The sequence below is a fragment of the Cryptomeria japonica genome, chromosome 4 (genome assembly GCF_030272615.1).
Source record: "Cryptomeria japonica chromosome 4, Sugi_1.0, whole genome shotgun sequence".
NCBI classification, from domain to species: domain Eukaryota; kingdom Viridiplantae; phylum Streptophyta; class Pinopsida; order Cupressales; family Cupressaceae; genus Cryptomeria; species Cryptomeria japonica.
Window position 1 is genome coordinate 53,692,655 of NC_081408.1, and position 27,969 is coordinate 53,720,623.

A 27,969-nucleotide genomic window follows, 5' to 3' on the forward strand; every position below is an offset into this window, starting at 1 on the left:
ATAGAAAGACATGGACTAGGAGGCTTGGCAAGACTAGATGGGGAGGCTCACCAAAAACTAAGAAATCCTTAATAGTATCTAATGCAAAGGTTCATTATGGAGTGTTGGATGTTGTGCCCTTTTTTTGTCTTTTTGAAGCTTATTGATATGGATTGTTCTGATAGGGTCGGAAGTTTGGTAGGGCTTAAGTGTATTAGCTATATAGTACTCTTAAGTTCAATTCTCTGAACAATATGTTTAATGAGGCCTACGTGCTACCTAAGACATTTTAATTTTTATTTAGTGGCTACTAGTGGTGTTTATTTAAGCTTAAATCCATATGATACTATTACTCTATGTTTATATGCTCTTATTTTGGATGGATAACCCTTTTTGGGAGGGGTGGGTTTCAGGTATTAGTGTTTTTGATTACTTACTTGTGAGCTAACTTCATTATTTTTGTGTGGCTTTTGGTTGTATGATGTTAGTTAATGTTTTGTTGTTGCTCTATTTTGTTGTTTCTTTTTTGTGAGGGATCAGGGCCTTTTCCATTCTTAAGTAATAAAAAACAATAACTTCCACACATGTAGGAAAAATTACTAAGGAAGAACACATAACACTTTCTTTCAAACAAATTAAAATATTGTGCTTTGAAAGATAATTAAATAAAATATAAATCAATGAAAAAAATAGATAGTTAATGTTCCCTCTCTAATCCAAAATTATTTTTATTTCCATTTGTATTTTTTTCCCCACAAAAATTGCTTCTTCAAGAAAATAATTCTTTTGGCATCATTTGGGAGACACATTAATTGAAGTACATTGTTAGCAAAATATTTTCTAATATTTGTTGTTTGGAAGATCAAAAAACAAAAACTACATCATTCAATAGATGGAAGACTCTTGATTACTTTCAAAAAAATGAAATGTGGACCTGATGAGGATGTTTTAACTATAAATAGTGTAAAACTATTATTGTTACACTTCAAATGATTGTGGACCTTTTTTTATGTGAGTAAAATAAACATTATTAGAATTTCTTTTTAAAAATATAATTAATTTTTTTTTATGTATATTAGATTCTAATATTTACGATCCCTTGTATTTAACTAGAGGAAGTAGTGAATATGGATGTCAAGACCTACAAGTACATTTCCATCATATATATTCGTACACACACACGCACACACAAGTTATAAAAAAATTGATCTTTTATTATATTTATATTTTCAATGAGAATAAAGATACTTAATATTACTTTTTCCTAAAACTAAATACCCACTCAATAAAAAATTAACATAAAGGACTTGCATATTTTCATGCAATAATATATGTCCACCAATAATTTTTTTGCTAATTAATTAATAATGATACATATATTTTCATCAACTCTAATTTGCATGCTTCATAAAATTGTGACTGAGGAAATTGATACATTTCCATACACAAAATTATATTTGTACAAATTATATTTGCCTATCAAGTACAACTTAATATATCTACAAAAATAATGGCAAATTCATCTAAGATTTGGATGAATCTTCTTCTCCAATACCTTTTGGCAATCAAGATTCCAAACACCCCCCAAAATCCAACAGCAAAACTTGTCATCCACTCGACATACCAATGCCATGGAATTTCTCCTTCTCCTTGAGTCTCTTGTTCTGGAAGATAAATCATGCTAGATTTTTTATTATCTCCACATTTACATGTCATATTATCAACTGGGAATCCACAAAGATTAGGATTCTTAGAGAAATAGGTGGCAGAGAAAGTTGCAAACTGACCCCCTCTTGGGATGCTTCCACAAAACATGTTGTTAGATACAATAAAAGTGCTCAGGCTAGAAACTTTTAGCATGTCATTTGGAATGCTTCCATGCAATTTGTTGTTTGAAAGATCCAATGATTCTAACTGCTCTAGCATTCCAAAAGTGATTGGAATATTTCCTGTAAGATTGTTCCTTGAGAAGTTCAAAGTGTGTATACCTTTAAGATTTCCAATTTCTGAAGGAATGCCACCTGATAATTGATTTGTAGATAGATCAATGCAAGTTATAAGTAACAAAATAGAATTATAATACATCAATTCTAATCCTTTGTTGATAACTTGGATCTCTTCTTTGTAATAATAGGAATAATCACTAGCATTTGAGCTTTTTACTTGTGGATGTGGATCCATCATTGCTGTTAAATTTCCCAACTGTGATGGGATGGCCCCAGTCAAATAATTATGTGAAATATCTAGCACATGCAATTTTGAAAGATTGCTTAATTGGTTTGGAATGTTCCCTTGGAGTTTATTTGACCTTAAAATAAGTATCATCAACTTGGTGAATTTTGATAGCCAAAGGGGTATATTTCCCACTAATAAATTATCACCCACATCTAAAATCTGCAAGCTGGAGCAATTCTGAAGACTAGATGGCAAGTTTCTCTTAAGCATATTTCCATTCAGTTGTAGTGCCACAAGATTGCTTAACATTCCTATCTGAGCTGGAATCTCCCCCATCAAATTATTCTTTCCCAAGTTCAGTCTTGTCAAAGAAGAGCAATTAATCAGTCTCAATGGTATTTTACCAGATAATCTATTCTTTGATAGGTCTAGAACTTCTAGCTGTTGCAAAAGACCAATGGTGGAAGGAATTCCACCACTTAGATAATTTGATGAAAATGACAAGAATCTAATGCGGTGTAAAATCTTGCCAATTTTCACTGGGATAACACCTGTAAAACCATTTTCTGATAGATCCAATAGTCGAACATATGAGGAAGATCCTGAAGGAATTGGAAGACAACCATTCAATTGATTGTTATGTAGGTCTAAATATATAAATGACTGCATGTAGATGGTAAGGGGTAGTGGACCTTGTAAATTATTATATGATAGATTTAAAACTTTTAGACTAGGTAAATCTCCTAGCCAAGGTGGAATGTATCCCCATATATTATTTTGGGAGAGATCCAAATAACACAATCCATATTGTGTTGAAAGGAATGGGGGTATGATACCTTCAATATTGCAAGAAGCCAATGCCAATCTTCGAAAGGAAAATAGAGGTATCCATTGAGGGTCAACTTGGATAGTCAATTTATTATAAGAAAGATCAAACATAAGGTCAGTACTACTAGTTATTAAAGAATCAAGAGAAAAATTACCTTGCAAATTGTTGGAAGAGAGATCAAAAGTTGCCACATGAGGGAGAATTGCAACACAAGTGGGAATTGTACCATTCAGTTGATTATCATCAAGATAAATAGCTCCCAAGGATGAAATGTTACCCAATGAGGAAGGTATTTGACCATTGATTTTATTGTGGGAAAGATCTAGATAAATCAAAGATGAAAGATGACCAACTGAGAAAGGTATACTACCACTAAGCTTATTGTCATAGAGATCAAGTTCAATCAAAGATGAAAGTTGACCAAGTGAAGGTGGGATCTCTCCACTCAATGAGTTTCCTCCAAGATATAGTGACTGAAGACTAGAGATGTTGCTAAGGGAAGAAGGAATAATTCCTCCCACCTTTCCCATACCAAAGTAATCCACTGATTTATGAATATCAATATGGAGGAGGGAAGAAATATTTCCAATACAAGGTGGAATAATCCCTGTTATATTGGTATTTCCCAAATCAAATTTGGTCAATTGTGGCCATTCACAACATAACATCTGACCTACATCTCCGCTCAATGATGGGTTTTCAAACAAACTAAGCTCTTGCAAATGAGGCATATTTCCCAACCATGAAGGCACTATAGAACTAAGGTCATTTTCATCTAAAATAAGATGGGAGAGGGAGGTGAGGTTTTGGATGGCATTGGGGATGTGCCCTGATAGATAGCAATTGGCAAGGTTTAGGTAATGGAGATGATGGAGATGAGAGATGGTTGCTTCCAAATTCCAGGTTGTCATATTCAACACTACACCTTCAAGAGACAAATATCTCAGCTCTTGCAGCTTCTCCACCCACCTTAAACTAGAGTTAAACACTTCATTCCCAGCCAAGTCGAGGTGATTCAATGTGTGTACAAAGCCAACATCCATAGGAATCTTACCTTCAAAATTGTTCCTAGAGAGATCTAGATGCCTCAAATTTTGGAGACCAAATAATTCTGCAAACATTAAATAATTTAATATTAAAAATTAAAGAAAAATAGAAATCAGAAAAAGAAAGCAATCATTTATTATTATTTTCTAATATAAACAAAATATAAAATTATTATTAACTATTTAACAATTAAAAAAATCAAATACAAAAAAAATATCAAACACTAAATAATATTATTGTTTTTTATAAATATAAACTTCAAATTTTTAAAAATAGAAAATGGGTCAGTAGAAAAGTACCTTTGGGTAGGTGGCCAATGAAATTATTCCAGCTTAGGTCCAAATACTCCATGTGCTTTAATTGAAACAAAACTGGAACAAGAGTTTTGTAAATATAAGTATTGTTGAAGTACTCAGCAATGTAATTGTTGGAGAAGCGGAGTTGGATGACGTGGGAGGAGGAGTGGCTGCACTCAACACCACGCCACTCACAACAATTGAACCCCTTCCATGACGAATATTGCTTGGCAGCGTACTCATCCATGTATTTATAGTAGTCATCCTTGAGAGCAAGGAGGGCATCTCTCTCATGTGGGAAGCATGAAACATAGCAGGTGGCAGAAACAGAACAGCAGCTCATCACAATAAACAAGCACAGCATAACAGAGAATCTCTCCATTTTAACAACAAGCTGATAAGAAGGAAATGAAGAAAGAAGAGAGAGGTTACCTCCACAACACAAGGCAGGAATGAAAGTGCGTGATAAAGAAGAGGGGTATCACACTATTTATAATGGTAAATGGCAGACAGCTGGATAAGTAAGGTGAGAGAAAGAAGAGGGGTATCACACTATTTATAGCCAGCAGACAGCTGGATAAGTAAGGTGAGAGAAAGAGTAATATATTTCGTAGAGAAGAAGAAATATTATTTTTTTCCTTCATTGACTTGGCTAGCTAGTAATGAGAGATGTGAGATGTATTTATTTCCTTGGGAGAAAATTCAAATACTGTCTTTTTCTTTCTTGTGTTATACGTCACCAATCTAATTCTAACAACGAACAAAATTAACTTGACGATCAGCACCCAAGTAAAAATACAAACAAATTTCCCGTGAGTGATTTAAATTAATTGTAGAGAAAGTAGGTAAACAAAGTGACAAACAAATTGTTAATGACAAATGAATTCTTTCGTCTGTTCGACAGAGTAAAGCAAGTCAAGTCAACAAAGATTTGGACAACGTAATTTTCATCACTATTTCCTTTCTAAAGTTGAACTTTCATCTCTTCTTCTCATATAATTATAGACCATCATTATCAATACAACTGCATGCATTTCATGTATTTCCAAGAGACTCCTGACTTGGAGAAAATTCAAATATTATCTTTCTATTATGGTCAGCAATGTAGTTGGCAAGAAAATAAGTAAACTACACTAATTTAAGGAATGAGTTATTGATTAATTAATTAATTTTGTTCAATAGATATCTATAATATATTAAAAAAAATTATTCTTAATATATAAAAGACATCTATATAACTATACTTCAAATATTAAAAATATTTATTATAAAAAATAAAATAAAATAAAATTACAAACAAATTGTGAATCACTTATAAATTTGGTGGTCTCCTACAGGAAGTAAAAGCAAGTCAAGTCAACAAAGATTTGGAAAACATTACTGTCATAATTATTTCCTTGCTTTTGAAGAAAGACCATCATTATCAATACAACTAGATGAGTTTGTAATTTAATCGTAAGTTTAAATAAGTCATTCTTTATTTTTTATCAATACATTAATTAATTAATGTTATTTTTTCTATTTTCATTATGTTTGATATTGATTCATCCACCCTTTATTTTTCCATGTGAATTGATTTATTTAACATACCTATTTTTAGAGGAACATAAGTAAAGTATATTGAAAGATATCAAATTTGTTCAATATTCCATTTAAAAAAATATTAGGTAATAGGCCGAAGACTAGTGACCTCTCTTTCAAGAGCACAAGTTCTCCACCACTAGACCAACTCAGGCTGTACAAAAAATATTGTATTATTATATATTGTAATTAATATTAAATTACCATTCATATATGATTATATTATTATGTTTTAATATATTATTTTTATTATATTTTTAAAATTTTCATTTAACTATTTAAAAAATAAAAAAAACTTTTTATACCGAATTATTATTAATATACTAGTATAGATATCTTAAATACATCTATCTAAAAATTAGAGAGATATCAACTAAAGCTATTTTATTTAGATTTAAATTATTTTGCTTCACTTAACTTTTTAACATTTAAATTTTAAAATTTCCTACAATTATTTTAAAACATAATTTAAATAAAAAAATTAATAAGTTATTTTAAAAAAATATTTAATATTATTAATGTCCACGGAGGCATTCTAGAATGGAAACAAGGGATGGAGTGTAATGTTAATAGAAACTCATACCATTTAGCTTAAGTTCGACAACCATTTATATGTCAAAATATTAATATTAACTAGCTTAAATATCTTAAATACATCTATCTTAAATACATTGAGATATATCAGTCTGAAAGTGCCTACAGATTAATATCTCTCAATGTATTTTATATAGACGTATTTAAGATATCTAAGCTAGTAGTATCTACAACACGGAATTTAAAGTATTTATTTTTCGCCATATGCAATAATAATTAATAATGAATGAGACATTTCATCTTTTAAACAAAAAAAATAATCTCAATGTTAATATTTCGAGTTCACTTGAATAATGTATACATTACATAGAAATAATATGTTTCCAAAGATTTGAGTCTTTCTTCCTCTACTTTAACTTATTAGTTGGATTGAAATACCTCAATTTGCCTTATAATACACTCATTTTTTATTTATCTATATTATATATGAATACTTGTTATTTTATAATTATTCAATCTTATCTTACATTATGTAGATGATAGAATTGTAGAGAATGTCAACTTTAAAAAAAATTATATATTTAAAAAATTAATAATAAAATAATTTATGTTTGTTTAATTTTATATAACTTCTTACAACTATTACAAATTAAAATTTGCATTTGTATAGAATGACCACTATAACTCAAAAATCTAAAAAGAATACACAACTATGCTTTTTCTTTAAAATATTAAAATCAGAATTTCAATTATTTTATCAATAAACAATCGTTTATTTATTCTTTCAACTTAGAGCAAGAAATATTGCATGAAATTTGTTTATTTTTATCAGTAAAAGACCCAAGCCAAGTAAAAGACCCAAGCCATATAAAGATTTATATTAATAATTAAAAAATTTACATCTTATTGCAAAGAGGTCGAACAAGGTCGAAAAAGACTCCAGGCCTTCTACCGAATCTATTAATCAGACATAGCTATTCAAAATTCCCTTATCCTAGAAACCCTAACCACCGTATGCATTGCTTCTGGCTCGAAATCAACAAAAGAACTATTTTAGAAACTATATTTTAGAATACCATAAACCTCAACTATCTAGCTAAGCCCAGACCTAGAAGATGGTAGCAAGGAATATAGCCAAAATGTCTATATTGATCCTATACTTGTGGTTAACTCACTTAACCGCATAAATAATAGATCCTTTAATTATATTATTGTTCTATTCTATTTTAATTAACTCACTTAAACTACCTTTGAAATGTTTCAATTGTGATAAGATTGGACATATGGCTTCTAACTGTCCTGAAAAAGATTTTACTGAAAAGAGAGATTACCGAGATGGCAGACAGAAAGATAATCATTACAGAGGACACCGAGACTTCAGAAGAAGAGATAGAAAGACATGCTTAATTGCTGATGAGGAATCTAACGATGATAAGTCAGATGAGACTGATACAGAAGAAGTTGTTTATGTGGCTATCAAGGATGGATCAGATGAAGAAAGGTATGAAGAAAAAGCCCTAAAATCTCACATAAACACTAATGATTATTGGATTATAGATAGTGGATGCTCACATCATATGACAGGAGATAAACACAAGTTTGTTATGTTAGAAGATTATGATGGAGGCTATGTTAGATTTGGTAATGATGCACCATATTCGGTAAGAGGTAAAGGATCCATAACACTTCTTGATAATGCAAGATGCAATGATGTTTATTGGGTTGAAGGTTTGAAATACAATTTGTTGAGTGTAGCACAACTAAACAACACAGGTTACTGAATAGAATTTCAGAAAGGAATTGTCAAAGTTCATGACAAGAATGGAAAGTTACCTGCTACCGGGACACAAACAAAAGGTAATACATTTCACCTTGACTCAACTCACAATAAGTGTTTGCATGTAAAGATTGATGATACCTGGTTATGGCATAAAAGGTTTTGTCATGTTAATTTTGATAATCTGATCAAAATAAGTAAGAAGCACTGAGTAAGAGGTCTACCGAGTCTTGAAAAACCTGAGAATGCTATGTGCTGAGGATGCCAGATGGGTAAGATGACAAGATCAAGCTTTACAAGTAAGTCCTACACTTCTAAGGGAATTTTAGATCTTGTGCACACTGATCTTTGTGGCCCTATGAAAGTTCAAAGTTATTATGGTGATAAATATTTCATATTATTTGTGGATGATTATTGAAGGATGATGTTAGTAATGTTTTTAAAAGAAAAATCAAAAGCTTTTCAAATGTTTAAATGGTACAAGGCTAGACTTGAAAATGAAACAGGAAGACAACTGAAATGTCTTAGATCAGATAGAGGAGGAGAGTTCACATCTGATGAGTTCAACCTATTTTGCAATGATCATGGTATTAAAAGACAAGTCTCTACACCGAGAACTCCACAATAGAATGGAATAGCTGAAAGAAGAAACAGATCTATTGTGGATTGCACTAGAACATTGATGATTGAGAAGAAGGTTCCACAAACATTTTGGAGAGAAGCAATAAGCACAGTTGTTTACACCTTGAACCGAGTTCAATTGAAGCAAGGTACTTTGAAGACACCTTATGAAATCTGGTTGGCAAGAAACCTAATGTAAGTTATTTTAAGATCTTTGGAAGTAAATGCTATGTTCATAAAGATGGTAGAAATGGCAAGTTTGATCAGAAAAGTGAAGAAGGAACATTTCTAGGATATTCTTTTAGAAGCAAAGCATTTAAATGTCTAATCAAATCATCTAACAAAATAGTAGAAAGTGCAAATGTGAAAATTGATGAATTTGTAGAAAGAAATGATGAAGGAAATTACAAAGAACCAGAAGACTATGATAAATTTCTCTATGTGCAACCGAGAAGTCCTACCGAGATAACTATTGAAGAAAATGAAGAAAATATCCAATTACCGAGTGATGAAGAAGATCATACAGAGCCTACCAAGTCTGTATTAGCTAAGTATGTCAGAAGACACCATGCACCAAGTCAGATTATAGGAGATAAGGATGATCCAGTGATGACAAGGAACAAACTGAGACAGAACACATGTTTGATATTTGAATTTGAACTAAGAATAGTGAAAGAGGCATTTAATAGTGAAGATTGGATAAATGCTATGACAGAAGAGATTGATCAAATCAAGAAGAATGACACATGGACACTGGTCCCAAAACCGAAGGACAAAAATGTAATCGGTACAAAGTGGATCTTCAGAAACAAGCTAAATGAAAAAGGTGAGGTCATTTGGAACAAAGCAAGGCTAGTTTGCAAAAGGTTATGCCCAAGAAGAAGGAATTGATTATGGTGAGACTTTTGCACCTGTTGCTAGACTTGAAGGAGTAAGAACATTGTTGGCATATGCTTCTTTCAAGAACTTCAAGGTATATCAAATGGATGTCAAATCTGCATTTCTGAATGGAATATTAGAAGAAGTTTTCATTGAACAACCTGAAGGATTTGTTGAAGACAATGATAAAGATCAGGTATGCAAATTGAACAAAGCTTTATAAGGTCTGAAACAAGCACCAAGAGCATGGTATGAAAGATTGCACTCTTATTTGATTAAGATTGGTTTTATAAGGACAAGTGAGAACAACAACATGTACATGAAGAATGATGAAAATGGAATACTAATCTCAGCCATATTTGTTGATGATATTATATTTTGTGGAAATGACTCTTTATGCAAGAACTTTGGAAATGAAATGAGCAAAGAATTTGAGATGTCATTAATCGGTGAGATAAAGTATTTTATAGGTTTACAGATACTGCAAATGAAAAATGAGATTTCCATTACTCAATCCAAGTACATAAAGGAAATCTTGAAGAAATTTGGAATGGAGGATTCAAAACCAGTAAGTACTCCTATGACTACCAACTGTAAACTATCAAAGAATGATGAATCTGCATCTATTGATGAGACACTTTACCAATCTATAATTGAAAAGTTGCAATATGTTGTTCACAATAGGCCAGACATAGCACATGCAGTAGGTATTGTTACAAGATTCTATGTAGATCCTAAGGAAATACACATGACGATAATCAAAATAATTTTCAAATACTTAAAAGGCACTGAAGACTATGGCTTAGTATATCAAAAAGGAAATGATTTTGATTTAAAAGTTTATACTGATGCTGATTGGGCAGGCAACATTGATGACAGAAAAAGCACAAGTGGAGGAGCTTTCTTCTTAGGAGAAAGACTAGTGAGTTGGCTTAGCAAGAAAGAAGGATGTGTTTCTCAGTCAATAGCCAAATCTGAATATGTTGTTGCAGCACTGAATTGTACCAACATTGCATGGTGTGTGGGGGAAAAAGCGAGACTAGGTTAATCATGCCCTAATCCTACCTTTTGACACACATTACGGAATACGAAAGAGCCTAGAGATATCGCACAATTGGCTACTTCTTTTTGTGAAAGAGAGAGCCACGGGATATCTATTAGGATTTCTATTCCCTTGTTGAAATTGTAAGATCAAGTAATGCAAGTTCAAACCCTAATCCCAAAATGCAAGTATGAACTAATAACAAGATTGCAGAATTGAGTTTAAACAATGAACAGCTGTAAATACAAGGATGAAATAAGAATGCAGATGTGTACCCGGAGTCAAAATCAGACTGAAAATGTTCGGGATGGGGGTGCGGGCACCACTGTCCAAAAAACTGCACCGGAAACTGTTGTTCTGCACTCTGGAACACTGTCAAAAAGCTGTCTGAAAGCTGTCTGTCCGGAGGACCAGGGCGCCCAGCGCCTCTGTCCCAGGGACCAGGGCGCCCAGCGTCCCTGTCCTAGCAGGACCAGGGCACCCAGGGCCCCTGTCCCAATCTTCTGCTCTGTAATTTGATACAGAGTGCTATCTCGACCTTCTCTCTCCGGATCTGTATCCCGCGGCGTCGTCTGAATCCCGAAACCTGCAACGATATCTGGAAAAGGGTGTATGGGCAGCTATATAGGGTTTTGCCTTAGTCAAACCCCCGCTTCGGTGATTTCCACCTCCACAAATAGCCAAGTTGTTTTGTAAAATGTATTGTGTGTGCAGACCTAGTGTGTGTGCAAGGTCCTAAAATGCAAGAAAGCAAACTAGAGCAACCTAGAAAGTAAACCCTAATTGCTTGTAAATGATAACATAAATGCTCTAAATCAAGATGCAAAGTGATCTAAAGCATGAATAAATGATGTATTGAAGCTTATGTAAAGACATGAAAACAACATGAAATCATACCCAACCCTCAAGGGAGGAGTACAAGCCAATCTTCAGTCGGTAATATCCTATTGTTCTTCAATGTCTTCCAAGCCCTAAGTGGATGAATGAATTTGATAGATGCTTGATAGAGGGATGTTGTAAGATGTTGAAGTCTTCAAAGATCTACTCTTTCCCTGCATATGAAGTTCCTGAAAACAAAAATCCTATCCCTTCAAATGAAGAAAGAGAGCTCTTATGTATGAAACCCTAGGTCGCAATTTCATCTTTTGGCTGACCTAGAGATTGAATATCCTGCCAATTTCTTGGGGTTAAGCTTTATTTTATGATTGGATCATGCTCCTAAAATTTCAAGAAAAATGTCCGCGACCGTGTGCACTCCGGGCGCCACGGTCCCGACAACTTTTCACCAAATTTTCAGGGCCGTCAGATATGATGATTTTAGAGAGAATCCCGAAGTTACAGGTGATTTCGAGATGTTTTGACCCCCGAAATTAAGCCCCCAAGCTCAGAATAGGGCCTAATTAGGGTTTTTGATTAAGTGATGTATTGGAGGAATAAAATGAAAGGGGCACGCTTTAATGAAAGGGCCCAACTTTGTGATGTGGAAAATGATGGAATAGAACCTTTAGACCTAATTAATTTGATTAATTAAGTGCTAAAGGGGAAATGAAATGCAAAATGCAACTACGCCAAGGCGGGTGCTAAACTAGGTGTTAAATTGTACTTCTTTAGCAAGTGCGTACAATTTATGACGCTACATTTAGCCCCCACTTTAGCGGTCATATGAGTACTACGTGCATATGCAAGCTAAAGTACAGAAAGTAAAAATTATTTGAAAAAGGATATATCCATAAGTTGTCGGACGAAGCCCCCAGCGGCATCTGCAGTACACAGTTAGGAACCGCACCCTACAAAACACACGTTAGATCACAAAAATCACCTAATGCTTACTAAGGAAAGTGATGAAATTTGTGAGTAGCTGTATGACCCCCCCTGTTTCGACTTGCTTATTAGGGAGGTGAAACAAGGTAGCATGTTTACTTACGACAAATTGTGTAAGAGAGTATTGATGAGGGATGTTCACTGAAAAGGCTTCATCAGAGCACTTTTTGGAACATCCCGAGAGTAGGGGACTGAATATACGATTCCTACGCAACAAACGGTTCAAAAATCGCATCTCCCAAACTCAAGTTATGATGAAATGAGTGAAAGAGGAAAATTAGGGTTTTGAAAATAAAGGTACAGGAATGAACGTATATACCTTGAAAGAGACACTTGCATTTGTCACTTTGTTGATTCTGAGTACTGTTCATTGCAGCGGAGCCCACATAGCCATCATCATGCCTTCACGACGACCGGAGCATCCCACGAGGGTTGAGATCCTGTGCCAGGCCGTGATTGACGACGAGCCACTGGACGAGGTGAGTTGACTGAACTTTGACTTTTGATTTTCTGCATTTTGACTTTACTATGATCGTATGCGGGCCCTGAAGGCTGACCCGGGGCCCACCCAGGGTGCCATGGTCCGTGTGGGGCGCCATGTTCCCTGACAGGGCGCCATGGTCCCTGACAGGGCGCCATGTTCCCTGACAGGGCGCCATGGTCCCTGACAGGACACTATGGTCCCCAATCAGGGCTTGGCGAGGGGTTTCAGGACTAGCACACGATGTTCGACAGTTTGCATTAGCGATTTTGATGATCGAGTACTGATTACGGTTATGTTTTTGTGTTGCAGGGCCTTCCGTACATGAGAGAGCATACAGCGGGACATATTCTTCGCAGTTTGTGAGATCAAATTCTGCGGCTTACTTAGTCAGAGAGAGACACACTGTCGATAGTAGGATTATGGTATGTGATCCTCATGCCAGCCATTCGGTTCCATCCTGTGATGCTGATGGCATTGATGGAGCGATGGGATCTTGACACATGCACATTTCATCTTCCAGTAGGGGAGCTGACGATCACACTCGAGGATGTGTACCGTATACTTCGTCTTCCTATCAGAGGAGCGACTGTTACATACGCGATCGATCGGTCAGCGGAGGATCATCAAAGAGAGCAGGTGTATTGCATAGGGAGAGTCATGCCGAGCGAGACGAGAGGTCGCATCATGGTCAGCTGGCTCTTCCATCCTACAGGGGAGGTACCCCTTCTGAGATGCCTTATGATAGCCATCATAGCACTAGCCATCTACCCTAATGGGCGAGGGACGCACATGCATGGGGGTCTCACATGGTGCATCAGAGCGATGGAGAGACATAGGAGAGTGTATGCTTGGGGTCGGAGTATGCTTGCACATCTCTATCACGACCTTGAGGAGTACGTATTTGGACAGGGGTTCAGTTTGATGACATGCACACTTCTGCAGGTATGGATTTTAGAGCACTTCACATGCACTAGGCCCGTCGGCTTTCCGCTGAGTACAGCGAGCAAGCGACCTAGGGTGTTCGCTTATCCACTTACCAGCGAGTGGAGATTTGGAGATTTGTTATATTGGAGAGTGATTTTTGATAGACTGACAGCCGAGGTGACAGTGTGGAGACCTTACCTACGGATGCACAGATGGGATGGGATGGGATGGAGAGACAGTTAGCATGCCTACAGAGGAACTGCCTACTGCGGGGACGATATGCACACATCATAGTCCCTTTCTATTTCGACCGAGTACGGAGGCAGTTCGGGCTAGAGCAGTGTGTTCCAGCCGATGTGCCCATCTATACTTGACACTCCTGGGTCCTTCCCAGACCTAGAGCAGTAGCGAGACCGAAGATAGATGACATCGAGACTACAGACTTAGAGGGATCTGATCAAGATGTAGTCACTGATTATTCTGCAGAGCCTGGAGCACAGCGCAAGTACGTCTCATGGTTTATGAGATCATATCCAGGTCCTATCTTTCCACCAGATCATCCGACAGGCTATCCAGGCCCATGGAGACATGGAGACCAAGACGAGGACCAAGGATCCAGGTCAGAGGAGCCAGAGGAGGGAGAGGGTCATGAGGAGGCGGGAGATCCTGATCCACCTACAGGCAATCAGCCCAGTGCCGAGGAGGAGGAGGAGGATAAAGATAGAGAGGAGGACGAGGGAGATGCAGGTGATGATGCAGATAAGGATGAGGATGAGGATGATGAGGAGGATGACGAGGAGGAGGATAGAGATGATGAGGAGGAGTCGGATGCAGCTTCCCACCATTTAGGAGACGATACCATAGCTCCGGATCCACCTCTTATTCCCCAACAGGGGGAACATGAGGCGATACGGAGACCTGTTCCTAGTACCGTCCAGCCCACACCCATCATGCATAGATTATTCGAGCGAGGGGAGCCTAGTGGTACCCAGGCACAGATGCTACCATATCATGATCCCTACTGGCGTGAGGGAGATCTAGGTATAGTAGTTTTATATTGATTGATTAATGTTTTGACGATATAGAATGGTACTAACAAAAAATCTGTTCTATTGCCACAGCTAATGTGCAGGGGTGGCGTTCCTTAATTCAGCAGGCAATGACAGACATTTCCATGATAGCACAGATCCCCAGTTCCTCACATATTGCCTATAGGCCTCAGGGGAACGTGGGTCGGCATGAGGACTTGATTTCCCCATTCCGAGTACAGGTAGATATATAGAGGGAGAGAGAGAGAGTCCTATCAGAGGACCTCCAGCAGGCGCGGCGAGATCTAGCAGCGGCTCAAGATGAGGCTACCACCTATCGCGCGATCCTTATGGATAGGGATGGTAGGAGTTCCTCTCGGAGTCACTCACGGTCTGTATCTCGCTACACACCCATGGGTCCACCTTCACGGCCAGATCAGGAGGGAGCGTCCCGTCGACACTCTCCAGCCACCAGTCCTAGGGATAGGAGATGATTTTATGATGTAAAAGAGAGGTCACATTTTGGATGTATAGTGACCTATATTTGTATACGATCGACACACACATATATATATGTATATATACATGCTTCTCTTTTGTCTCAAATGTGTTATCTTTAATGCTTAAAACAATGTATATTTTGTTTTGATTAAATCTAATACATCTGGTAAATGTACATGTATGTTCAGAATTTAATTTCCATGTGATTGATTTCTCAATGCTCCATGATTAAATTGATACATGTGTGACTTAATTAAATATTTAATCAAGTACTACATTGATGATAGGGAAGAGATATGCATTAAGTCTAAGAATCATATAACTAATGTGATTTAATTTTGAATTTAAACACAACATGATACGATTCTACTTAACACATAAAGACACTGTATAATATGCTAGCATAATGGGAATGTAAATCTTTCACAATTTACATAAATGAATTCAAGACAAACCATAAAGTAAGAAGACACGCTTGTCAGGAACGAAGCAATATAGATTAAACAACATAACATTTAATTCTATTTTGCTTTAATTAAGTGACACTAACATATTATCCAATGTTTGAAGAATTGAAAAGAAGATAGATGAAGAACGAAGAATTAAGCATAATATCTACGCAAGTGCATAGCATTGATAGGTTCTTTAAGAGGCGTACCATCTACATCCGCTATTTTGTAAGCACCTGATCCATAATCCTCAATAACGATATATGGTCCAAGCCAATTAGGACTAAATTTTCCCTTTTCTGCAGGTAAGGCATTCACATTGCGCTAATTCTCATAGAGGACTAAGTCACCTATTGAGAAGGAACGTTGAATGACCTTATCATTATAGCTTCATTGTAGAGTTTTGTGATACGCTTGAATATGCTCAAGAGCGTTTATACGCTGTTCATCAAGCATCTCAAGCTGTTGAAGTCATTGTTCTCTATAAGAGTCATCATCTACTATACCTTTGAGAGAAACCCTAAGTGATGGAATCTCTAATTCTAAACGCATAATAGCGTCAGCACCATAAACAAGATTATAAGGAGTAGTTCCCGTAGCAATTCGTACACTCGTTCGGTAGGCCCAAAGAGCATAGATTAGCTGGTTACTCCAATCCCTACCATGCTTATTCACGGTTTTGCGAAGGATTTGTTCAATTATCTTATTGGATGATTCAGCTTGACCATTTGACTGAGGATAGTATGGTGTAGAAAATCGATGTTTGATATGATACTTCTCGAGGAATTTCTTCACGTCCTTGTTCTTAAATGATGTTCCATTATCTGAGATTATAGTAGAAGGTATCCCGAATCGATAAATGATGTTTTCTAGAAGAAATTGACAAATCACTTCAGCAGTGGTAGAGCGAAGGGGAATAGCTTCTACCCACTTCGTAAAGTAATCTGTTGCAGTTATAATGAAGGTGTGTCCTTGAGATGAAGGAGGAGAGATTTTACCAATAAGATCCAAACCCCATGCGGAAAAAGGCCAAGAAGCTACTTGAGAACGGAGTTCTTGGGCAGGAGCATGAATCAGATTATTGTGTTGTTGACATTGATGACATTTTTTAACAAATGAAAAGGAATCCTTCTGCATAGTTTGCCAATAGTATCCCATACGAAGGAATCTATGAACCAAGGATTTGCCCCCAAAATGCCCCCCACAGGCACCTGAATGTGCCTCTTCAAGAGCAACAGGGATTTCCGACTTGTTAAGACAACGAAGGAGAAGACCATCATAACCCTTCGGTAAAGGACATTAGAAAGAATGATATACCTAGCAGACAGCTTATGGATTCTAGCCCTAGTGTTCCTATTAGCGGAATCAGGAAAGGTACCATCGGTCAAATATCTTACGATATGCGAGTGCCATTCATCTGAGTCTATAAAATCACAACATGTTACCAAGCTAGAATCGTCTACAATAGCTGGAGAAATAACGTTGTGAATAATGAATTTAAGATTGACCATAGGGTCCTCTAAAGATACCAGAGAAGCCACACATGCCATTGCATCCGCATGTCGATTCTCTTTTCGAGGAATGGGTTCCATAGTATAAGAATTGAAATTTTGTAATAAAGAGATAGCAAGGTCTTTATATTGTGATAATTTGTCTTGTTTTGCTTGATATATTCCTGTTACTTGTCTTATAATCAATTGCGAATCTCCATAGATATGTATGTGTTTTATGTTCAGAGCTAAGGCTGCTTTTATTCCCACTATAAGAGCCTCATACTCAGCAATGTTATTGGTACACAGGAAATTTAGACGATAGGATAAGGGAATAGGTTTCTTTGTAGGAGAAATCAGAACAACACCTGCCCCCGATCCCGTACGACACTTAGAGCCATCAAAGTATAACTCCCAAGTTTCATCTTTCTCTATAGAAAGAATGAAGTTGTCAAGAAAAGACTCAGGGTTAGGGAAGGAGAAAGGTGAAGGGGCCTCAACTAAGTGATCGGTCAACGCTTGTCCTTTAATTGCTCTTTGTGAAACAAATTTAAGGTCAAATTCAGTTAACATCATAACCCACTTAGCTAGACGTCCTGATAAATCAGTTTTAGAGAAAAGATGCTTCAAAGGATCAAACTTTACCATGACATGGGCTTCTGAATTTAAAAGATAATGTCTTAATTTCTGAGTCGCAAATACCAAGGCCAAGCATTGTCTTTCTATCTCAGAATATCAGGTCTCATAATCGAGTAAGGTACGACTTATTTTATAAACCGGACATTCCTTACCATCTTTATCATGTTGTGCCAACAATGCTGCGAGAGCATGAGAGGAAGCAGCTATATACAGAAGGAAGGGTTTAGAAGGTTCGACAGGTAGAAGAATAGGAGGACTAGCCAAATACACTTTTAAATCTTCAAATGCTTGCTGACAATCCTCATTCCATTGAAAAGTGATATCCTTTTTAAGAAGTTGAGTAAAAGGAAAGGTACGATCCGCAAGCTGAGACACAAACCTACGAATAGCTTGAATCTTTCCTTGTAAGCTTTTAAGTTGAGACACATTTCTAGGAGGTGGCATGTTGACAATAGCATCTATTTTCTTAGTATCCACCTCAATCCCATGATGCGAAACTATGAACCCTAATAGTTTTCCACTATCCACACCAAAAACACATTTGCGGGGATTCAAGCACATGTGATATTTACGAATTCTTTCAAAGATTTGACGAAGGATTTTAACATGATCCATGCGAAGAAAGGATTTGGCCAAAATATCATCAACATAATCCTCAAAAATCTTATGCATATAATCATGAAAGATAGGGGTCATCGCTCATTGATAAGTTGCACCGGCATTTTTAAGTCCAAAAGGCATCATTATCCAACAAAACGTACCCCAAGGAGTGGTGAAAGCAGTTTTGAATTGATCTTGAGGGTTAATAAAAATTTGATTGTAGCCTGAAAAACCATCCATGAAGGATAACAAGGCATGTCCTGCCGTAGAATCAACTATCATGTCAATGTTTGGAAGAGGGAAATCATCTTTTAAAGAAGCCTTATTTAGATCCCGAAAGTCAGTACACATTCTTATTTTGTTGTCTGGTTTAGCTACAGCGACAATATTTGAAATCCATGGGGAATAGTCAATAGGGCGGATAAATCCAGCCTCCAATAATTTTTCAATCTCAGCCTTAACAAGCAGAGCCACCTTAGGATTCATTTTTCGAATCTTTTGTTTCACGGGCTTAGCATCAGGAACTAAGACAATATTATGAGTAACGATCTTAGGATCTATACTAGGCATCTAAGAATATGCCCAAGCAAAGATCTCAGGGAATTCATGCAATAGTTCTTCATATTGTTTCTGTTCCTCTTCATCCAAACATTTCCCAATTTTAATGACTTTCTCTTTATTGCAAGGATCCATCTTAACATTAGTGGTGTAACTTATGAGAAGATTACTTTGTTGAGGAGTATCCTTTAACTGAGGGAATTCTTTCACAATCTCGTCATTATCAATCTCTTTTCCAAAATAGGCTTCAGTGTTCAAACAATAAGGGAGTCCCCTATTGTGATGATAACGAGGAAGAGTGTCATAGGCTCCCAAGAACTCAGCTAAAGCATCGTCGGTAGGTAAGACATCCAAAGCACAGGCACACGAAGGATCCCCATCAATATACTCAGGATGTTGTATTGATAAAGATGTAGAGATAGCATTAACACTAATGCATGGTCTTTTAGAAGTTTTAGTACGTTTGCAGGGATTAAAGCCAAGTCCAAAGGCATAATTGTGAAAATTAGTCTCTAGAGGAACTCTTATCCCTTGTTCATGAGCACCACAACCTTTTCCATGATACCCATGCTTAGCAAAAATGCGAAAACCACGACCATAACGATCAGCCATTTCAAGAAGAGAAGGTGGTTTTTCATAAGACAAAGAATCAAACTCTTCATAATTAGAGATGTGAGGAGAAGAAGTTTGAGAGGCGGCCACAAAATTATTACTCATAGATTCAGGTAAGGTTGATTGATTTTTAGTTTCTTCTTTCTTTTCAACTTTATGATTTTCAGCTTCCTCCTTCTTTTCAACTTTAATTTCTCTAGAAGGAACCTTATATTCACCCACAAAGGTAGGATTAAAATCAAGGGATCCCCAATCGTCGTTTTCGAGGATCTTCCCAGGATCAAAATCCTTCTTATGTGTAGTTTCAAGTCGAGAAGAATCTTCTCCAAGAGCTCCAGACTCATCCAAAGAATTTTGATCATCGGAGAGCGAGGATTCACCGATAGGTATCTTATTTAAAGATTCATCACTAGATGAGGACGGCTTAGAAGAACCCCGCTTAGAAGTGGATGTTTGCAAACAAGCTTGAAAATTAGTATCACTAATCAAGGTATATGTCTTATTGTTATAAATAAATTTAACTTGTCTATGCAATGTAGAAGGGACAGCTTGCATACTGTGAATCCAAGGTCTCCCCAGTAGCAAGTTGTACGTTAGATTTCCCGACATAACATGGATAGGTGTAGGCAAAGTAACAGGCCCCACTGTGATGGGTAAGGTGATAGTACCTAATGAAGTTTTAGCCACATTATCAAAGCCTCGAATAGGAGGAGAGTCTGGTTCAATTAAGGATGTATCCACGTTCATCTTATGCAAAAGATTAATGTTGCACACATTAAGACTAGAGCCATTATCTACTAGTGTTTGCCTTATAGCCGTGTCTTTCATGATAACCACAATCACCAAGGGATCATATTGATGTTGGATTTCACTAGTAGGCAACTCATCTTGGGTAAACACAATTTGAGCTTTAGGATTCATCACAGAGTTAACCAAAGATGCTATATTACTAGATGTATTCGATGAAGGAACATTCAAATCTTTCAAGGAATCTTGTAACATTCCATGATGAGTGGAAGAAGTTTGAATCAAATCCCAAAGGGATATCTTAGCAGGGGTAGCTTTACGTTGTTCTATGAGATCATATTCCTTACCGATAACTTGCGAAATACGGGGAGCTTGAGGAAGAATCGGTTGAGGATTCGGAAGGGAAACTGGGATAATAGGAGGAGGACTAGGTTGCCTATTATTTCTGGTATGATAAGTATGGGCAACCGCATGATAACTCTCTCTAGTTATTTTCTTGGCATAATTATAAGGACTTATAGGTTTTCTTCCTTGCTAAGTGATGATTGGTTTATTCGGAGTACGAAAGGAATCATGATCATACCCTCCTTGGACAGTAAGGAGAGGTGACTTAGAAACTTGAAAGGTGGGAGAAGGATAAGCTCCTTGGACTTCAAAGAGAGGCTTTTTATGCTCATTCAAGTTTATCATGTTAACTAATTTAGAAGTTTTGTTCTTGTTTAAAGATTTCGATAAAGCCACAAAGTCATCAAGAGCATCATCCAACAAAGCATGATCATATCTATTGAAAGGTTTATCTTTTGATTCAAAAGGAAACATCTCCTCATAGAGGGGATTGGTGAAAACAACCATGTTACTAGATTTAGTGGAAGAGTTGATAGGAATGTACCCTTGAGAGGACTCATTCAACTTATCTTTCTCATCACAAGGAAATGGCATAGTAACAAGGTTTATGAGTTTTTGGTAAAATGAAGGTTTGGCATCTTTAGGGTTTAAAAACTCATCTAAAGCTTCATCTAATTTGTCTTGGCTATACGCATAATAATCATCGAAAGCATGAACATTTTGCAACTAAAAATTTGACATTTTGAAAAGATTACACAAAACTTAAACACCCAATGCAAAGAAACACACTTTTTTTTTTTTCTTTTTTCTTTTTAATGAAAATGAAATGAAAACACACTAAATCTAGATCTAGATCTAACAAATGCAATGCAAGAGGAGGCAATGATAGATTCACGTCGGGTTCACCAAAATGTGTGGGGGAAAAAGCGAGACTAGGTTAATCATGCCCTAATCCTCCCTTTTGACACACATTACGGAATACGAAAGAGCCTAGAGATATCGCACAATTGAATACTTCTTTTTGTGAAAGAGAGAGCCACGGGATATCTATTAGGATTTCTATTCCCTTGTAAAAATTGTAAGATCAAGTAATGCAAGTTCAAACCCTAATCCCAAAATGCAAGTATGAACTAATAACAAGATTGCAGAATTGAGTTTAAACAATGAACAACTCGTAAATACAAGGATGAAATAAGAATGCAGATGTGTACCCGGAGTCACAATCAGACTGAAAATGTTCGGGATGGGGGCGCGGGCGCCCCTATCCTGAAAACTGCACCGGAAACTGCTGTTCTGCACTCTGGAACACTGTCAGAAAGCTGTCTGAAAGCTGTCTGTCCGGAGGACCAGGGCGCCCAACACCTCTGTCCCAGAGACCAGGGCGCCCAGCGCCCCTATCCTGGTAAGACCAGGGCGCCCAGCGCCCCTGTCCTGGTAGGACCAGGGTGCCCAGTGCCCCTGTCCCAGTCTTCTGCTCTGCAATTTGATACAGAGTGCTGTCTCAACCTTCTCTCTCCGGATCTGTATCCCGCGGCGTCGTCTGAATCCCAAAACCTACAATGATATCTTGAAAAGGGTGTATGGGTGGCTATATAGGGTTTTGCCTTAGTCAAACCCCCGCTTCGGTGATTTCCACCTCCATGAATAGCCAAGTTGTTTTGTAAAATGTATTGTGTGTGCAGACCTAGTGTGTGTGTAAGGTCCTAAAATGCAAGAAAGCAAACTAGAGCAACCTAGAAAGTAAACCCTAATTTCTTGTAAATGATAACGTAAATGCTCTAAATCAAGATGCAAAGTGATCTAAAGCATGAATAAATGATGTATTGAAGCTTATGTAAAGACATGAAAACAACATGAAATCATACCCAACCCTCAAGGGAGGAGTACAAGCCAATCTTCAGTCGGTAATCTCCTATTGTTCTTCAATGTCTTCCAAGCCCTAAGTGGATGAATGAATTTGATAGATGCTTGATAGAGGGATGTTGTAAGATGTTGAAGTCTTCAAAGATTTTCTCTTTCGCTGCATATGAAGTTCCTGAAAACAAAAATCCGATCCCTTCAAATGAAGAAAGAGAGCTCTTATGTATGAAACCCTCGGTCGCAATTTCATCTTTTGGCCAACCTAGAGATTGAATATCCCACCAATTTCTTGGGGTTAAGCTTTATTTTATGATTGGATCGCGCTCCTAAAATTTCGAGAAAAATGTCCAGGACCGTGTGCACTCCGGGCACGACGGTCCCGACAACTTTTCACCAAATTTTCAAGGCTGTCAGATATGATGATTTTAGAGAGAATCCCGAAGTTATAGGTGATTTTGAGATGTTTTGACCCCCGAAATTAATCCCCCAAGCTTAGAATAGGGCCTAATTAGGGTTTTTGATTAAGTGATGTATTGGACGAATAAAATGAAAGGGGCACGCTTTAATGAAAGGGCCCAACTTTGTGATGTGGAAAATGATGGAATAGAACCTTTAGACCTAATTAATTTGATTAATTAAGTGCTAAAGGGGAAATAAAATGCAAAATGCAACTGCGCCAAGGCGGGTGCTAAACTAGGTGTTAAATTGTACTGCTTTAGCAAGTGCGTACAATTTATGACGCTACATTTATCCCCCACTTTAGCGGTCATATGAGTACTACGTGCATATGCAAGCTAAAGTACAGAAAGTAAACATTATTTGAAAAAGGATATATCCATAAGTTGTCGGACGAAGCCCCCAACGGCATCTGCAGTACACAGTTAGGAACCGCACCCTACAAAACACACGTTAGATCACAAAAATCACCTAATGCTTACTAAGGAAAGTGATGAAATTTGTGAGTAGCTGTATGCCCCCCCCTGTTTCGACTTGCTTATTAGGTAGGTGAAACAGGGTAGCATGTTTACTTACGACAAATTGTGTAAGAGAGTATTGATGAGGGATATTCACTAAAAAGGCTTCATCAGAGCACTTTCTGGAACATCCCGAGAGTAGGGGACTGAAAATACGATTCCTACGCAACAAACGGTTCGAAAATCGTATCTCCCAAACTCAACTTATGATGAAATGAGTGAAAGAGGAAAATTAGGGTTTTGAAAATAAAGGTACAGGAATGAACGTATATACCTTGAAAGAGACACTTGCATTTGTCACTTTGTTGATTCTGAGTATTGTTCATTGCAGCGGAGCCCACATATCCATCATCATGCCTTCATGACGACCAGAGCGTCCCATGAGGGTTGACATCCTGCGCCAGGCCATGATTGACGACGAGCCACTGGACGAGGTGAGTTGACTGAACTTTGAATTTTGATTTTCTGCATTTTGACTTTTCTGTGATCGTATGCAGGCCGTGAAGGCTGACCCGGGGCCCACCCAGGGCACCATGGTCCCTGTGGGGTGCCCTGGTCCCCCCAGGGCGCCATGGTCCCTAACAGGGGCGCCATGGTCCCTTCAGGGTGCCATGGTCCCCTCAGGGTGCTATGGTCCCTGACAGGGCGCCATGTTCCCTGACAGGACACTATGGTCCCCAATCAGGGCTTGGCGAGGGGTTTAAGGACTAGCACACGATTCGACAGTTTGCATTAGCGATTTTGATGATCGAGTACTGATTACGGTTATGTTTTTGTATTGCAGGGCCTTCCGTACATGAGAGAGCATACAGCGGGACATATTCTTCACAGTTTGCGAGATCAGATTCCGTGGCTTACTTAGTTAGAGAGAGACACACTGTCGATAGTAGGATTATGGTATGTGATCCTCATGCCAGCCATTCAGTTCCATCCTGCGATGCTGATGGCATTGATGGAGCGATGGGATCCTGACACATGCACATTTCATCTTCCAGTAGGGGAGCTGATGGTCACACTCGAGGATGTGTACCGTATACTTCATCTTCCTATCAGAGGAGCGACTGTTACATACGCGACCGATCGGTCAGCGGAGGATCATCAGAGAGAGAAGGTGTATTGCATAGGGAGAGTCATGCTAAGCGAGACGAGAGGTCGCATCATGGTCAGCTGGCTCTTCCATCCTACAGGGGAGGTACCCCTTCTGAGACGCCTTATGATAGCCATCATAGCACTAGCTGTCTGCCCTAATGGGCGAGGGATGCACATGCATGGGGGTCTCACATGGTGCATCAGAGCGATGGAGAGACACAGGAGAGTGTATGCTTGGGGTCGGAGTATGCTTGCACATCTCTATCATGACCTTGAGGAGTACGTATCTGGACAGGGGTTCAGTTTGATGACATGCACACTTCTGCAGGTATGGATTTTAGAGCACTTCACATGCACCAGGCCCGTCAGCTTTCCACTGAGTACAGTGAGCGAGCGATCTAGGGTGTTCGCTTATCCACTTACCAACAAGTGGAGATTTGGAGATTTGTTATATTGGAGAGTGATTTTTGACAGACTGACAGCCGAGGTGACAGTGTGGAGACCTTACCTATGGATGCACAGATGGGATGGGATGGAGAGACAGTTAGCATGCCTACAGAGGAATCACCTACTGCAGGGACGATATGCACACATCATAGTCCCTTTCTACTTCGACTGAGTACGGAGGCAGTTCGGGCTAGAGCAGTGTGTTCCAGCCGATGTGCCCATCTATACTTGACACTCCTGGGTCCTTCCCAGACCTAGAGCAGTAGCAAGACCGATGATAGATGACATCGAGACTATAGACTTAGGGGGATCTGATCAAGATGTAGTCACTGATTATTCTACAGAGCCTGGAGCACAGCGCGAGTACGTCTCATGGTTTATGAGATCATATCTAGGTCCTATCTTTCCACCAGATCATCCGATAGGCTATGCAGGCCCATGGAGACATGGAGACCAAGACGAGGACCAGGGATCCAGGTCAGAGGAGCCAGAGGAGGGAGAGGGTCATGAGGAGGCGGGAGATCCTGATCCACCTACAGGCGATCAGCCCAGTGCCGAGGAGGAGGAGGAGGATACAGATAGAGAGGAGGACGAGGGAGATGCAGGTGATGATGCGGATGAGGACGAGGATGAGGATGACGAGGAGGATGATGGGGAGGAGGAGAGAGATGACAAGGAGGAGTCGGATGCAACTCCCCACCATTCAGGAGACGATACCATAGCTTTGGATCCACCTCTTATTCCCCAACAGGGGGAACATGAGGCGATACGGAGACCTGTTCCTAGTACCGTCCAGCCCACACCCATCATGCATAGATTATTCGAGCGAGGGGAGCCTAGTGGTGCCCAGGCACAGACGCTACCATATCATGATCCCTACTGGCGTGAGGGAGATCTAGGTATAGTAGTTTTATATTGATTGATTAATGTTTTGACGATATAGAATGGTACTAACAAAAAATTTGTTCTACTGCCACAGCTAATGTGCAGGGGTGGTGTTCCTTAATTCAGCAGGAAATGACAGACATTTCCATGATAGCACAGATCCCCAGTTCCTCACATATTGCCTATAGGCCTCAGGGGAACGTGGGTCGGCATGAGGACTTGATTTCCCCATTCCGAGTACAGGTAGATATATAGAGGGAGAGAGAGAGATTCCTATCAGAGGACCTCCAGCAGGGGCGGTAGAGAGAGAGAGTCCTATCAGAGGACCTCCAGCAGGCGCGGCGAGATCTAGCAGCGGCTCAAGCCGAGGCTACCACCTATCGCGCGATCCTTATGGATAGGGATCGTAGGAGTTCCTCTCGGAGTCACTCACGGTCTGTATCTTGCTACACACCCATGGGTCCACCTTCACGACCAGATCAGGAGGGAGCATCCAGTCGACACTCTCCAGCCACCAGTCCTAGGGATAGGAGATGATTTTATGATGTAAAAGAGAGGTCACATTTTGGATGTACAGTGACCTATATTTGTATATGATCCACACACACACACATATATATATATATATATATATGTATATATACATGCTTCTCTTTTGTCTCAAATGTGTTATCTTTAATGCTTAAAACAATGTATATTTTGTTTTGATTAAATCTAATACATCTGGTAAATGTACATGTATGTTCAGAATTTAATTTCCATGTGATTGATTTCTCAATGCTCCATGATTAAATTGATACATGTGTGACTTAATTAAATATTTAATCAAGTACTACATTGATGATAGGGAAGAGATATGCATTAAGTCTAAGAATCATATAACTAATGTGATTTAATTTTGAATTTAAACACAACATGATACGATTCTACTTAACACATAAAGACACTGTATAATATGCTAGCATAATGGGAATGTAAATCTTTCACAATTTACATAAATGAATTCAAGACAAACCATAAAGTAAGAAGACACGCTTGTCAGGAATGAAGCAATATAGATTAAACAACATAACATTTAATTCTATTTTGCTTTAATTAAGAGACACTAACATATTATCCAATGTTTCAAGAATTGAAAAGAAGATAGATGAAGAACGAAGAATTAAGCATAATATCTACGCAAGTGCATAGCATTGATAGGTTCTTTAAGAGGCGTACCATCTACATCCGCTATCTTGTAAGCACCTGATCCATAATCCTCAATGATGATATATGGTCCAAGCCAATTAGGACTAAATTTTCCCTTTTCTGTAGGTAAGGCATTCACATTGCGCTGATTCTCATAGAGGACTAAGTCACCTATTGAGAAGGAATGTTGAATGACCTTATCATTATAGCTTCGTTGTAGAGTTTTGTGATACGCTTGAATATGCTCAAGAGCATTTATACGCTGTTCATCAAGCATCTCAAGCTGTTGAAGTCGTTGTTCTCTATAAGAGTCATCATCTACTATACCTTTGATAGAAACCCTAAGTGATGGAATCTCTAATTCTAAAGGCATAATAGCGTCAGCACCATAAACAAGATTATAAGGAGTAGTTCCCATAGCAATTCGTACACTCGTTCGGTAGGCCCAAAGAGCATAGATTAGCTAGTTACTCCAATCCCTACCATGCTTATTCACGGTTTTGCGAAGGATTTGTTCAATTATCTTATTGGATGATTCGGCTTGACCATTTGACTGAGGATAGTATGG

General features: G+C 38.2%; 1 protein-coding gene across 1 annotated transcript; it reads right to left on the reverse strand.

The window, feature by feature from the left end:
- Nucleotides 1-1,424: 1,424 nt before the first annotated feature.
- Nucleotides 1,425-4,762, reverse strand: LOC131875400 (receptor-like protein 46). Its single transcript, XM_059219561.1, has 2 exons — nt 4,330-4,762; nt 1,425-4,094 (listed from the first exon to the last, which is right to left on the reverse strand). The coding sequence occupies exons 1-2, from the start codon at nt 4,706-4,708 to the stop codon at nt 1,459-1,461; spliced, it is 3,015 nt and encodes a 1,004-aa protein (XP_059075544.1). The 5' UTR covers nt 4,709-4,762; the 3' UTR covers nt 1,425-1,458.
- Nucleotides 4,763-27,969: the final 23,207 nt, after the last annotated feature.

Coding starts and splice junctions, on each gene's coding strand:
- LOC131875400 (XM_059219561.1), bottom strand. CDS start 4,708: ATGGAGAGATTCTCTGTTATGCTGTGCTTGTTTATTGTGATGAGCTGC. Junction 4,095..4,329: donor CATTGGCCACCTACCCAAAG/GTACTTTTCTAC, acceptor TAATGTTTGCAG/AATTATTTGGTCTCCAAAAT.